This window comes from Dasypus novemcinctus, chromosome 11, assembly GCF_030445035.2.
Source record: "Dasypus novemcinctus isolate mDasNov1 chromosome 11, mDasNov1.1.hap2, whole genome shotgun sequence".
Classification (NCBI taxonomy): domain Eukaryota; kingdom Metazoa; phylum Chordata; class Mammalia; order Cingulata; family Dasypodidae; genus Dasypus; species Dasypus novemcinctus.
In genome coordinates, this window is record NC_080683.1 from 13,519,180 (window position 1) to 13,532,106 (window position 12,927).

General features: G+C 60.6%; 1 protein-coding gene across 1 annotated transcript; it reads right to left on the reverse strand.

The window, feature by feature from the left end:
- Positions 1-1,815: 1,815 nt before the first annotated feature.
- Positions 1,816-12,647, reverse strand: TREML2 (triggering receptor expressed on myeloid cells like 2). The gene is made up of 5 exons (XM_004462855.4): positions 12,491-12,647; positions 10,078-10,398; positions 6,353-6,785; positions 5,185-5,291; positions 1,816-4,953 (listed from the first exon to the last, which is right to left on the reverse strand). Exons 1-5 carry the CDS (start codon positions 12,555-12,557, stop codon positions 4,859-4,861), a joined length of 1,023 nt encoding a protein of 340 aa, XP_004462912.2. The 5' UTR covers positions 12,558-12,647; the 3' UTR covers positions 1,816-4,858.
- Positions 12,648-12,927: the final 280 nt, after the last annotated feature.

A 12,927-nucleotide genomic window follows, 5' to 3' on the forward strand; every position in this document is an offset into this window, starting at 1 on the left:
CGCAGAGCCCCATGCCAGCCCACAGCTGAGATCAGGAGGCGCAGAGCCCCATGCCAGCCCACAGCTGAGATCAGGAGGCGCAGAGCCCCATGCCAGCCCACAGCTGAGATCAGGAGACGCAGAGCCCCATGCCAGCCCACAGCTGAGATCAGGAGGCGCAGAGCCCCATGCCAGCCCACAGCTGAGATCAGGAGGCGCAGAGCCCCATGCCAGCCCACAGCTGAGATCAGGAGACGCAGAGCCCCATGCCAGCCCACAGCTGAGATCAGGAGACGCAGAGCCCCATGCCAGCCCACAGCTGAGATCAGGAGACGCAGAGCCCCATGCCAGCCCACAGCTGAGATCAGGAGACGCAGAGCCCCATGCCAGCCCACAGCTGAGATCAGGAGGCGCAGAGCCCCATGCCAGCCCAGAGCTGAGATCAGGAGGCGCAGAGCCCCATGCCAGCCCACAGCTGAGATCAGGAGACGCAGAGCCCCATGCCAGCCCACAGCTGAGATCAGGAGACGCAGAGCCCCATGCCAGCCCACAGCTGAGATCAGGAGACGCAGAGCCCCATGCCAGCCCACAGCTGAGATCAGGAGACGCAGAGCCCCATGCCAGCCCACAGCTGAGATCAGGAGGCGCAGAGCCCCATGCCAGCCCACAGCTGAGATCAGGAGGCGCAGAGCCCCATGCCAGCCCACAGCTGAGATCAGGAGACGCAGAGCCCCATGCCAGCCCACAGCTGAGATCAGGAGACGCAGAGCCCCATGCCAGCCCACAGCTGAGATCAGGAGGCGCAGAGCCCCATGCCAGCCCACAGCTGAGATCAGGAGGCGCAGAGCCCCATGCCAGCCCACAGCTGAGATCAGGAGGCGCAGAGCCCCATGCCAGCCCACAGCTGAGATCAGGAGGCGCAGAGCCCCATGCCAGCCCACAGCTGAGATCAGGAGACGCAGAGCCCCATGCCAGCCCACAGCTGAGATCAGGAGGCGCAGAGCCCCATGCCAGCCCACAGCTGAGATCAGGAGGCGCAGAGCCCCATGCCAGCCCACAGCTGAGATCAGGAGGCGCAGAGCCCCATGCCAGCCCACAGCTGAGATCAGGAGACGCAGAGCCCCATGCCAGCCCACAGCTGAGATCAGGAGACACAGAGCCCCATGCCAGCCCACAGCTGAGATCAGGAGACGCAGAGCCCCATGCCAGCCCACAGCTGAGATCAGGAGACGCAGAGCCCCATGCCAGCCCACAGCTGAGATCAGGAGGCGCAGAGCCCCATGCCAGCCCACAGCTGAGATCAGGAGGCGCAGAGCCCCATGCCAGCCCACAGCTGAGATCAGGAGACGCAGAGCCCCATGCCAGCCCACAGCTGAGATCAGGAGACGCAGAGAGCAGGGAGCCTCAAGAGGGCGAAGGAAGGCTGAACCCTTGCAGACATGGCCTGGCATCTGCATCAACATGTAGCAACTGACATTTGGTGAGAAAAGTACCTCTGATGGTACCTGGAGCTGGACTCTTCAGGGCCTTGTGATTCTGAGCTTCTACCCCAAATACACACCCTTTATAACAGCCAACAGAGTTCTGGTACTTTGCATCAACACCCCTTTTGGCTAATACACCTGGCTATTGGGGTGAACACCTGTCCAGGTCTGCCCAGGCCTTTCTTAATTTTAGCACTGCAAGTCCTGCGTCCCGGGAACTCCCTCATCCCAGGCAAATGGGGACAGCTGGCCACCCTAACAGCCACCCTGCCCTACTTCAGGGCACAGCTAAAGACCTCTGCCTGTGTATTAGTTAGGGTTCTCTAGAGAAACAGAATCAACAAGGGATATCTGTCAATAGTAAGAGATTTATCAGAGTCTCTCACGCAGCCGTGGGGATGCACAAGTCCAGGTTCCGCAGGCAGGCTACAACCAGGAGCTCCAATGAAAGTCCAGTGAAGGTTCTTGGTGAGTTCTGGGAGATGCTGGCTGTCCAAAGACGAGCTGGGAAATTCTCTCTCAATGCTGAAATCACTTCCCCTTTTAAGGGAGTCAACTGATTGGGTTGTCACTCACTGCTAATGGCAATCTCCCTGACTGATGTAGGTATAACCAGTTATCTATGATTTACCACTGCAGTAAAGTCAAAGGTGACTAAAGTCCATAAATGCCCTTGTGTTACAGTTAGCCCAGTGCTTGCTTGGCCAAACAAACCAGGCACAATTACCTGGCCGAGGTGACACACAGCCTAACCATCACAGCCTGACCAGTGTCTGCCGCCTGGTGCCTGTCCATGTCCTCCGTCCGCTTCCCCAGCCGCCTTGCCAGCTGCCAGGGCTATCCTCCCTCAGCCTTGCAGTCTCCGTGCCTGCATCCCTGGGATCCCCTGCAGGCTTTGTTCACCAGCTCGCTCCCACCTGTGCTTCAGGCCTCAGATGGAGCCCTGCCTCCTCCAGGAAGACTGCCCAGCTGCCCTGAGCCTGAAGGACTTGAGCCCCCACTGTGTGACTGCACAGGGGCATCCAGCTCTGTGCCGCCAGGGGTTTACCCAACTGTGCCCCGGGCTTCTCTTTGCTCAGAGATTGCCAGCAAACTGCGAGCAGAGATGGCTTTCTCCATGTGCCCCACCTCGTTCAACCCTGAGTCCAGGGTATGTGGAATTGCTCTGCCCAGGCCTCTGACCGAGGAAGTCATTGTGGAGGGGGCTTCGGAGGTCACCCCACCCTCCTTTTCCAGCTGAGGAAAACGGGTTCAGAGAGGGACGGTGACTCGCCAAGGTCACCCCCCCCCCCCCCCAGTTCACCGGTCCCTTCCCCACTCAACAGGACGTCGCCAGCAGCGCGGAGGCCCCCGGCTTCCACTAGGAGACAGAGGACGAGGTGGGGAAATGGGCACCCAAGGGACTATATGCGCAGGTTAGAAAGAGTGTCACAACTGGAAAGCAACTTCAGGACCAAAAAGGCGGAGGCGTTTACTCGCTCGTACAAGGCTCACGTTATTTTGGTTTATCCCGAAAGCAATCTTGAGAGGTAGGAATTTTACTCCCCCCTTTCGCGAGAGAGGAAAGATGGGGTTAGGGACTTGCTCAGGGTCACACAGTGACAGAGTGGCATTGCTGGACCCGCTTCCCCCGGCTTCTTGTCCTCTGGCAAGGGGCGGCCACAGGCCCCAAACCGGGGCGAGCTCGTGGGGAGCTCGTCTCCCCGGGCCGCGTGGAGTCCGCGCCTGGTTACACACCGGTGGTGACCACTCACGATCGGAGGCAGGACCGCTCGGCAGGCCGCTCGCTGACCAGAGAGGGCGTCACTGCGCGCATGCGCCAGCTAGGGCAGGTCCTCAATTGGAGTCTTCCCTCTACTGCCCTCTCCTGGACACGGGGAGGCGGTGCCTCCCGCTGCGGTCTCCGGGAGGAAGCCCCGCCTTCCCCTCTCCCCGCTGCGGCCCAGGGCGGCCCCCCGCTGCCTGCCCACCGAAGCGCGGGCTGGTCATCCTCCCACCACGCTCACTCTCCTGCCTGGGAGGTCCCCGGCGCGGGGCTGAGGGTGGAGGCGTCACTGCCGGTTCCCAGCTGCTCTCTCCAGGGCGAGAAGGGCCGTCCTCATGACCACCGGGGCGGTTGAGGCCGAGCCTGGGCCACGGGTCGGTGGGGCAGGGGCAGGCTCCTCGGGCCACTGTAGCCCTGGCCAGAGGCTCCATGGACTCCATGCCCCCTGCCCCGGCCTGGCCAGTCTCTTAGTACTTCCGTCCTCCAGGCTGCGGATGGCTCAGGCTTGTCTGCACTGCCACACAACCCAGGGGGCGGCGAGAGCCCACAGGCTGTGGGGTCCACCTTGTCACTGGCCCGTGGCCAACGCACCAGTGACGGCGGGACGAACGCCCTCCACGCAGCGCTGCGGTCTTGGGGACCCAGGGCTTGGCCTCTCAGTCCCCTCTGGAAGCCAGCCCTGGAGGCCAGGATGGGAACTGAGAGGGGGCGCAGAGGTCACCCCCGGGAGGGCCGGTCCGCGGGCGGCGGGGGGCGCGTGGCCTCGGCGGCTCCCTGCAGGGTGAGTGCCCGCTGCAGCAGCCAGGGCAGGGCACGACGGGGGCCTCAGGACCCGCCCCGGGAGCCCTGGCAGCTCTGGGATCCCTCCAGGGCCCCCAGCACTAGTCTCTTTCCTTCCTCCGAGGCGGGCAACCCCTTGGGGCATGGCCTGCCCCTGGTGATCACTGCGCTAACTCTTTCTCCCCCAAGCTCAGGGAAGAAGGCGACGGGGCACTGAGGGAGGCTGAGGCCGCAGGGGCCCAGGGGGACCTGAGGCCAACGGCTGACTCTCTACCTGTAACACAACTGCTGGGGCTTCCCGGCCATGCCCTGCACCCCAGGGGCTGCATGCTCCCTGCTCCGGAGCCCCTCCCCACATTCCTGGCCATGCAGGAAAGTGCTCAGGACCCAGGAGATTTCCCCACGGGGTGGGCGGGCCTTGGGCCTCCTGGCTGGGGTGGTGACAGCCTTGGCACGGGAAGGCCTGGTTGCAGCATTGCCCAAGTCCCCACAGCCCGGCCTCGCTGCAGTCAAGAGCGCCTCCCCCCCGACCCCCCACTGGCCTAGGGAAGCGGACTTGGCCCAGCGGATAGGGCGTCCGTCTACCACATGGGAGGTCCGTGGTTCAAACCCCGGGCCTCCTTGACCCGTGTGGAGCTGGCCCATGCGCAGTGCTGATGCGCGCAAGGAGTGCCGTGCCACGCAGGGGTGTCCCCCGCATAGGGGAGTCCCACGAGCAGGGAGTGCGCCCATAAGGAGAGCCGCCCAGTGCAAAAGAAAGTGCAGCCTGCCCAGGAATGGTCCTGCACACACTGAGAGCTGATGACGCAACAAAGCCGGGCCCGCTGGGAGATGCAGCCCCACTCCAGAGTTAGGTGGTCCCAGAGCAGGCAGGCTTCCAGGGGGGCTCTAGTCTTCTAGGCATGTCCCTCCAGGGTCTAGCACGGCCACCGGGCATGCTGTAGCCTACAAGGAAGAGGGAGAAAGATGGAGAAGGGTCGTGCCCACCCGCCCTGCCCCGATGCTCCTGGGCCAGCCCCGGTCCCCCTCTGACCCCTGCTGGGTCCTGCTCTCAGACAGCTCTGCTGCCCCTGCCTGCCCACCCTCCACTGGCCGAGGGGCACACCACTTGGGGACTGGGTGTCATAGGCCTGCGCGAGGGAGGCATCTCGGGACCCGAGGGCGGGCTCTACTCACTCCCCATGTGCCTCCTCTTCCAAAACCCATAGAGCACGGCGACCACCACGGGCACAAGGAGCAGGATCAGCACCCCCACGAGCACGGCGAGGTCCGAGAACTGGTGCCTGCAGAGGCAGAGAGGGTGTGGAGGAGCTGAGCGGCCGCGGGCGCCCTGGCGGCACGCCCTCGCGGGGGACCGGCCTTCCCTCTTCCCGGGGACCCTTCCTAGGGCAGGAAAGGAGGCTCTCAGAGGTCAGGGGGGGAAGTCAGTGAGAAACGACCAGGGGAGTTTTGGAGGGTCTTTGGGGGAAAAGAGTTTGCCCTGATAGTCCCCAGGCTGGGGGGGGGGGGCTCTCCCCCAAATCTGCTCACTGGTCAGGACCAGGACAGAGATCAAGATGCTGGCTGTCCTCGCAGCCGTAAAGGCTGCCTCGGCCACCTGGGGCCCCCGCAGCAGGTGCAGCAGGTACAGCAGGTGCCGCGCCTGCTCCCTCTGCACAGGTTGCCTTATCTTCACTGTGCTCCAGACTTCTGCACCTTTTTTCCCGTTCTTTTTTGCTTTTGCTTTTTTTGCCTGAGGACTCTCTCTGGCCCCTGGAGCCCTCTTTGCCACCCACGTGGTAGACATCCCTCCGCCCATGCCCGCCAGGTGCCGGTGTGAAACCCCCCAGCTCCCTTGCCCTTCAGGGAGGACACTTCCGAGAAGCGTGACTGACCCTGTTCCTCAGTTTCCCCAGTGGTTGTGACTTGATCAAGAACTCCTCTTTAGCTTCCCTCCTTCCCTGACTCACTTCTCCACCCTCTGTCCAGTGTTCCCTTGTCCCGATAAAAACTACATGCACACAAACCCTCGTCTCCGGGTCTGCCTCTGGGAGAAATGAAAACGTCTTCCATTTTCCACTTGCCACCCCCTGAGCCTGACCCTTGTCCTGTCCCCTCTCCTCCCCATCCACAGACCTCACGCTGCTTCCCTCCTCCGCCCCTCTCCCCATGTGTCACCCTCTCCATCCCAGCACCCGGCTTCCCACTGCAAACCTCCCTCCCATGCAGCAACAGGGCCAAGTGGAGATCCTGGGGGCGAGAGGGGCAGGGCTGGTATGAGCTTTGCACCTTGAGGTCTGTTCCAGCACCAAGAGTGGTTGCTGTATCTGATAAAATGCTATTCGAGCCCAGGGCCCGTGGGTACCTGACGGGTGGTAGTTTGCTGAGATCAGATTTGCTGGTGCGGCAAATTCCTGCCGTGGGCGATCTGGTGCTCGGGTGCCTTGACGTGCCGGAGGTGGATGCCGGGCCAGCAGAGGAGGCTCTGGCCTTGCCGGGGGACTCGGCCACTGTCTGGGACCACACTGTCTTCCCAGGCCCCAGAGGGGTGGTGGAGGTGGCGGTACCAGGGAAGCTGTAGCCTGTCCCGGAGCTCGGTCTGATGGTCCCTGAGGCCGTGGAGGGCAAGGGTCTCGTCGAGTGGAGGAGTCCAGGTGTGAGCAGGATCCTACCGGTGGGGAAAGGTGCAGCAGGGCCCGAGGTGGTGGCTCGGCCTCTTGAGACCACAATCCCGGTCTGGAGGGCGTTGGCCCACCGCGGAAGAGGGGGGTTTGTCACACCCCTCTCAGTCGTGGGAGCTGAGGGAACAAGGGCAGAGGAACAGTCGCTGACCTGGGGGCTTCAGTGCTGGGGGCAGACCCTGACAGCCCACACGGGGTCTGGCTGCCGGGGGCTGGGGCTGCTGAATTCTTCTCCCCCCTTGATCTTGGGCCTGCTGACCGAGCAGGGTGTGGCTGTTCAGAAGGTGATGTCTGGAGGAAAGAGTCGGCACGGTAAAGAAGGAAGAGGCCTTTACAGTATCTGGAGCCTCTCCCGACAGTCCACCTGTCCCCGAAGTACCCTCCCGCCCCGTCTCCCTCTCTCCAATGCCACTGCTCAGACTCCCCTCATTGCTTCAGGTCAGAGAGATTTCTATAATATTTTGTTGAACAAGGACTTTTCCAGTAGTTCTCTAACTGCTGACTGGAGTCTAGAGAGGAGGACAAGGATGCGTCAAGGGTCCCAAATCACAAAGGAAGCTGGCTGGGGTCAGGGCTTCCTGGGGGCTTACGAGGAGACGCCTCAGCCATGAGCCCAGCCCCTTCTCGTCCATTTGCTGAACCCGGGTCTGGGACGGTGGAAGAGCGGGCAGTGGGAGGCATTGCGAGCCACCAGTCTGGCAGGGTTTCATGTTATGTCTATCTCGGCAGGGAATAAGAAAAGCAAAAAGAGGTGGCGGGGTTGGGGTGGGGGCTCCTACACCCCCTCTTGGGCACGATGAGGATGCTCCTTTGCTGAAGGCCAAGGAGACCCAGCATAAGCAGCTGTGACGTGTACCCCCAGGGGCACTGGTGAGGGTGGGGGGACGGGGAGACCGACCTGGAGCTGGACCCCCCACGTCAGCGTGCCCGGCACTGGGGAGGAGCCCAAAGGACCCTTCCAAGAACTCACACATAGGTGACTTAGGACAGCCCGCATTCGACACCCACCACCCTGAGGAACTCAGGTCAGGCCAAAGATGAGGGACATCCAGCAGAGAGAAGATTCCGAGCCTGGCCGTTCCAGGCAGAGGCACACCCATTTTCCTCTCCCCCCTTCCTGCCTCAACACACCAGGGAGCGCAGGACCCAGGAGGGGGAGGAACAGGAGGAAGTGATGGAGGGGAACCCCCTTTCCCCACCTCTTGAGGTGAAGGAGGGGGAGTCAGACCGCAGGCTGTCCCCTTCCCACTTGAGGGGCCTTGGCCTTAAAAACTGTCTCCAAGGGGCGTGGAACAGCACACTGCAGGAGGCTGGAGCTGTTCACTGGGCCGAGGACTTTTTATTTCTAATCCCTGAAAAGGTCTACAAAGTTGGAATCTCCCCTAGATTGTCATGAAGTGATACGAAGAGAGATCGGGGTAGTATGGCTAGAGGAAGGGAGGAGGAAAAGCAAACCACTTTACATTGTATCCCTGCAAATTAAGCCAGTTTCAGAAGCTTCTCGGGGCTGAATCAGAGCTGGAGAGGGCGGAGGAATTCGGTGCAGCTCTACAGCTTGGAGATCCACCCAAAGAAGGGATGTAGTTAGGTTAGAACGATGAAGGGTAGGTAATAAATTGTATAATTACAGGCTGCTTTCCTCCCTCCTCTTTTGCTGACTCCTCTTCCTATCATATGAATGCATGAGCACTTAGAGGCTTCCCTTCTTTTCCTATACTCTAGGCTGAGCTTTTATATCCTGTGATTTTAAATACATTTTTTTTTAATTTTTAAAATTTTAATGTCTTTTTTAAAGATACAGAGATCACAAAAGATGTTACATTAAAAAATATAAGAGGTACCCTTATACCCCATACCCCACACCTCCCAGTCTTCCCACATCAACAACCTCCTTCCTCACTGTGGCACATTCGTTGCATTTGGTGAATACATTTTGGAGCAGTGCTGCACCACATGGATTAAATACTATCGTAAAGAGCTGCTTTCAAATGCACATGCCGGCTCTGACCTCCTTCCTGAGCTCCGGGCTGGTGTCCTGCCTGATTTCTCCATTTTGCATTCTAGGAGGTGTCGCAAACCTGACAAAATGGAGCTGCGATTTTTCTCCTCCAACTAGCTCCTTTCTCCATTATATTCTTCCTGATAACTGGTCCCATCATTCCCCTAGCTGATCCAAATGACAGGCAGCCTCCCCTTCCCTCACCTTCCAGATCAGCAAAACATGCTGTTCCATGAGGAAAATGGTCATGCCTCTGATTGAACAGTCTGGAAAGCATTTATTATTTCACACGTGCTCTAATACCAAGACACCATTTCTTTCATATTGTCACCTGTGTTTCCAGACTCCCTGGCTACCCTCTACTGAGCCCAGACGCCCGTCTCTAACTCCAGCGCCCTTATCCTACTTGAGTCTCCCTGCCCATGCTTTGGTCCTCCCACCATCCCTCCTCCTCACCGCAGCCACTATAATCCTTTAAAAACAAGCCACAGCAAACCTCCCCAAACTCACCAATAGCTTCCTATGGTACTTAGAATAAATCCCCAACTCCATGTCACGGACTGCAGGGCTGCTGTTTCGACTCTCCAGTCTCATTTCCCATCACTCTCTCTCCTGCTCAGTATGGAACACCCACACGGGCCTTCCTTCTACAGCCCAAGCTCCAGCTCACCGCAGGGCCTTTGCACGTGCAGTTCTCCCCACCAGGAATGCCTTTTGAAACATCCAGATTTCTATGGGGCCAGAGAACTCTCATCCTTCAGGATGCTGCTTGCGGTGATCTGCTCTGGGAAGACTTCTCTGATCCCCGGTACTTCAGAAGCTCCCCCCATTACTGAGTTACTATCTCGTTCATCACACTTATATTTTGCTTAAGAACATTTCTTTTTGCCTGAAATTATTTGTCTGAAGATGTGCTACCGCCTGTCCTCTCCCGCAGGGCAGCACTGTGCCTGTTTTTGCTCACCATGGCATCCTCAGAGCCTAGAAGAGTGCCTGGCACAGATGACTGAATAAACAAAGCATAGAGAGTCCTGAATTTGAATCCCATCTCTGCTACCTGCTAATTCTGTGACCCTGGGCAAGATCAGAGCTACACAGGGTTTTTTGCGGGGTGAGCCCCTAAACTGGGGTGGACACCCCAGGATTCTAGTTATGCCGGGAGCAGAGAGCACACAGGACTTGTAAAATCTCACTTCCTTCACCTGTAAAACGATGCTAATAATGCCCATGATTCCTGCAAGGGAACTGTGAACACCCGGCGCAGACCGCCCACTGAGGCTTATTGTTCTCGGAGCTCCTGAGGCCCGAGGTTAGCAGAGCGCCTCCAGAGGAAGACTGCCCGGGAGGGGAGGGCCGCAGGGCAGGAGGGTGCCCCCTCCTCTCCAGCCCCCCAGCCGCAGGCCCGCTCACCTGCAGACACCTCCAGCAGGACGCCCATCAAGGGGTAGAGCGCCCGGGAGCTGTTGCGCATGCACCAGTAGCGCCCCGAGTCCTGGCGCCTGAGGGACTCCATGGTGATGGTGACCACGCGGGCCTGGACATCGTCCCGCAGCAGGTAGCGGGGCCCCCGCACCCAGGCCCGGCTGAACCCGAGCTCACACTTCTTCTTCCTGACCTTGCACCAGACCTTGCCCTCCGTGCGGTGTTTGCGGTTCGGGTAGGGGCACTGCACGGTCAGCGTCTCCCCCTCGAGGTGCCGCACTTTGGTGTACACGCTCTCGGCCGGGGGACCTGGGGAGACACGTCTTGTTGAGCAAGGCCTGGAGAGCGGAGGAAGGAGGCATGGGGAAGCCTGGAGCTCCTGGGGAAGGGAGAGGCGTTGGCCACTGCCCGGCCCGCCTGAGACTCACAGCCGGAGTGGGAAACAGGGCCCTGCCCACGGCGAGGGGCCAGTCTGATGGGGAGACCCCGGCCCTGCGTGCCATGAGCTCCCAGTGTTCTGGGGGAGACCCAGGCCCCTCCCCCAGGGAGCGCCCAGTCTGCTGGAGGATACCCCGGCCCTGCCCTCTGGGGGTTCCCAGGATGATGGGAAGACAAGAGGCCCTGCCTTTGGGAGCTCTAGACTGTGAGGGAGCCACAGGGCTTGGCCGTCAGGGAGCCCCCAGTCCAGGGGGAGCTCAGCCCTTCCACGAGTGAGCTCAGTCAGACACAGCCCCTTCCTTCTGGGGATTGTGAGCCCCTGTGGGAAAGAGCAGGCCCTGCCTTAGCGAGGCAGGGGCCCACGCACAAACACCAAGCGTTACGTGATGAGATTTCAGAGCTCAGACGTCTTGGGCAAATAGGAAATTCCAGTATTTGGGGGAGAAAAAGTGACTTCACAAATAGGTTCATTGCAGCAATCTTTTAAATAGCAAGCTGCCTCGGTTCACTCTCAGTGGAGTTTAATTTTAAAATACCTGATTTACACAAACACCACAGATTAAGCATGCCTAATGTACACCTAAAACTGCCAAAGGAGCGCAGACCGAAGGATTCTATGCCATCCACTGTTGGTCTACAACTAGCCGCCCGCTCTCCTGGGCACCGGGATTCCATGCTGGGGACAGCAGGTCTATGCGGTTCACGAGCCACGGTCCCGTGGAGAGAGCAGCGCAGGGGGCGAAGGAGGGAGCAGCAGGGGCTCAGCACCTACTCCTCTAATATTTCACTCCCAGAGCCTCCTGCAAACAAAAAGTAGTTTCTCCCCAGCAAGGCAAAGTGGAGAAAGCAAGCATTGTGGAATCGGAACAAACATGGGCTACCACCCATGTTCTACCACCTCTTAGCTTGCGAGCCTCAGTTTCCTCCCCGATCAAGTGGGAAGAATATTGTCTCCCTCACAGGTCAGCACCAGGACGGCGCTTAGAACACAGCAGGTGCTTAATGCTCGCATGCTCTTCCCAAACGCAGGGTGCTCCCGCCTCCTCCAGGGAGCCCAGCCCAGGACAAGACTTCGACTGCACCTCCTAACCCGGCCTCCGCTACCGCCAGACTCGTGGCTTTGTGTCAGGCAGCACCCCCTGGGCCCTTGCACATTATGCAGAACGCCCAAGTGCACTGATACAGGGTTATTTGATGGGCGAGAGGTTTGGGGGACCCCAGGAAGGGCTGCCAGGTTTCTCAGCACAGGGGAGGCACCTTTCTTCCCTGGGCAGAGGGGGGAACTCCCTCGCCTCTGGGTGGGTGGTGTGACTCCGGCAAGGGTCTCCAGGGCACTGGGTTCCTTTGTGGCTACACCGTCCCCACCTCACACGAGTGGGGAGGGGGTTTTTCCCACCCCACCACACCCAGAATTGAACAGGAAGTGGTAACTCGGTTGCCATGGCAGTGAGGGTGGCAGGAATGGGTGAGGCCCCTGAAGGAGCCCCACGTGGGGTGGGGGCGGACGCCAGGGACTGGCGCCCCTCTGGCCCCGGGCAGGGGCAGGATGTGGCATCAGCATTCCGAGAAAAGCACCCAGATGATGCAACGACTGCTGTCAGAGCCAAACAGGGCTTCCCGGGGGGGGGGGGGGGGGGCAAGAGGAGAGGAAAGCTGCCATCCGGTGAGGAAACTGAGTGTCTCTGGTTCAAACCCCAAGGGGACCTAGAGATAAAGGGGCCAGCACCGAGAGGGCCGGAGCTTCATCTGCGCTGGTGGGGCCTGAGGTCGCTTGTCCTGATGTTGGGATGCAGCCTTCTCGCCGGGGTCTGGTGAAGAACTCCTACGTCGGCCTGACCTCCCCCTCCTCTCCCAACCCCACAAAACATGAAGCCAGCAAAGCTGGGCTGGAGGATGCAGGCGAGGGCCCTGCACGCTCCCCCCACGCACTAACCCCCCCTCCCAAAGCCGCCCCCCCCCTCACCTGAGACGCCTCCCGGGAGCCACAGCGGCGGCAGCAGCAGCAGCAGGAGAGGGGGGCGTGGCTCCATCTAGCCGGGGGCGGCCGGGGGCAGGGCTCCCCCGGGGCCAGGCGTCCTGCAGCGCCCGGGTCAGGACCCCAGGCCGGCACGGGACGTGCCACCTGGGTCTGGCGGGGGAGGACCTAGGGCTCTGAGAGCGAAGTTGCCCATTTGGGGAAGTGAGGAAGTTGTGGCAGCCGCCGCCGGCAGCAGACCGCAGGGCCCGCGCAGCCTATCGCGAGGCCCGCACGGCTTCCGCGGCGCGGGCAGGTGCGGCCGCCCCACCCAGGCGCCCCCCGCCCCGCGAGGCCCGCAGGTCGCCGAGGCCCCGCCCTCCCCGAGGCCCCGCCCAGGAGCGGCTCCGGTTCCGAAGCAGGGGATCCTTCCAGAAGGCTGGCGT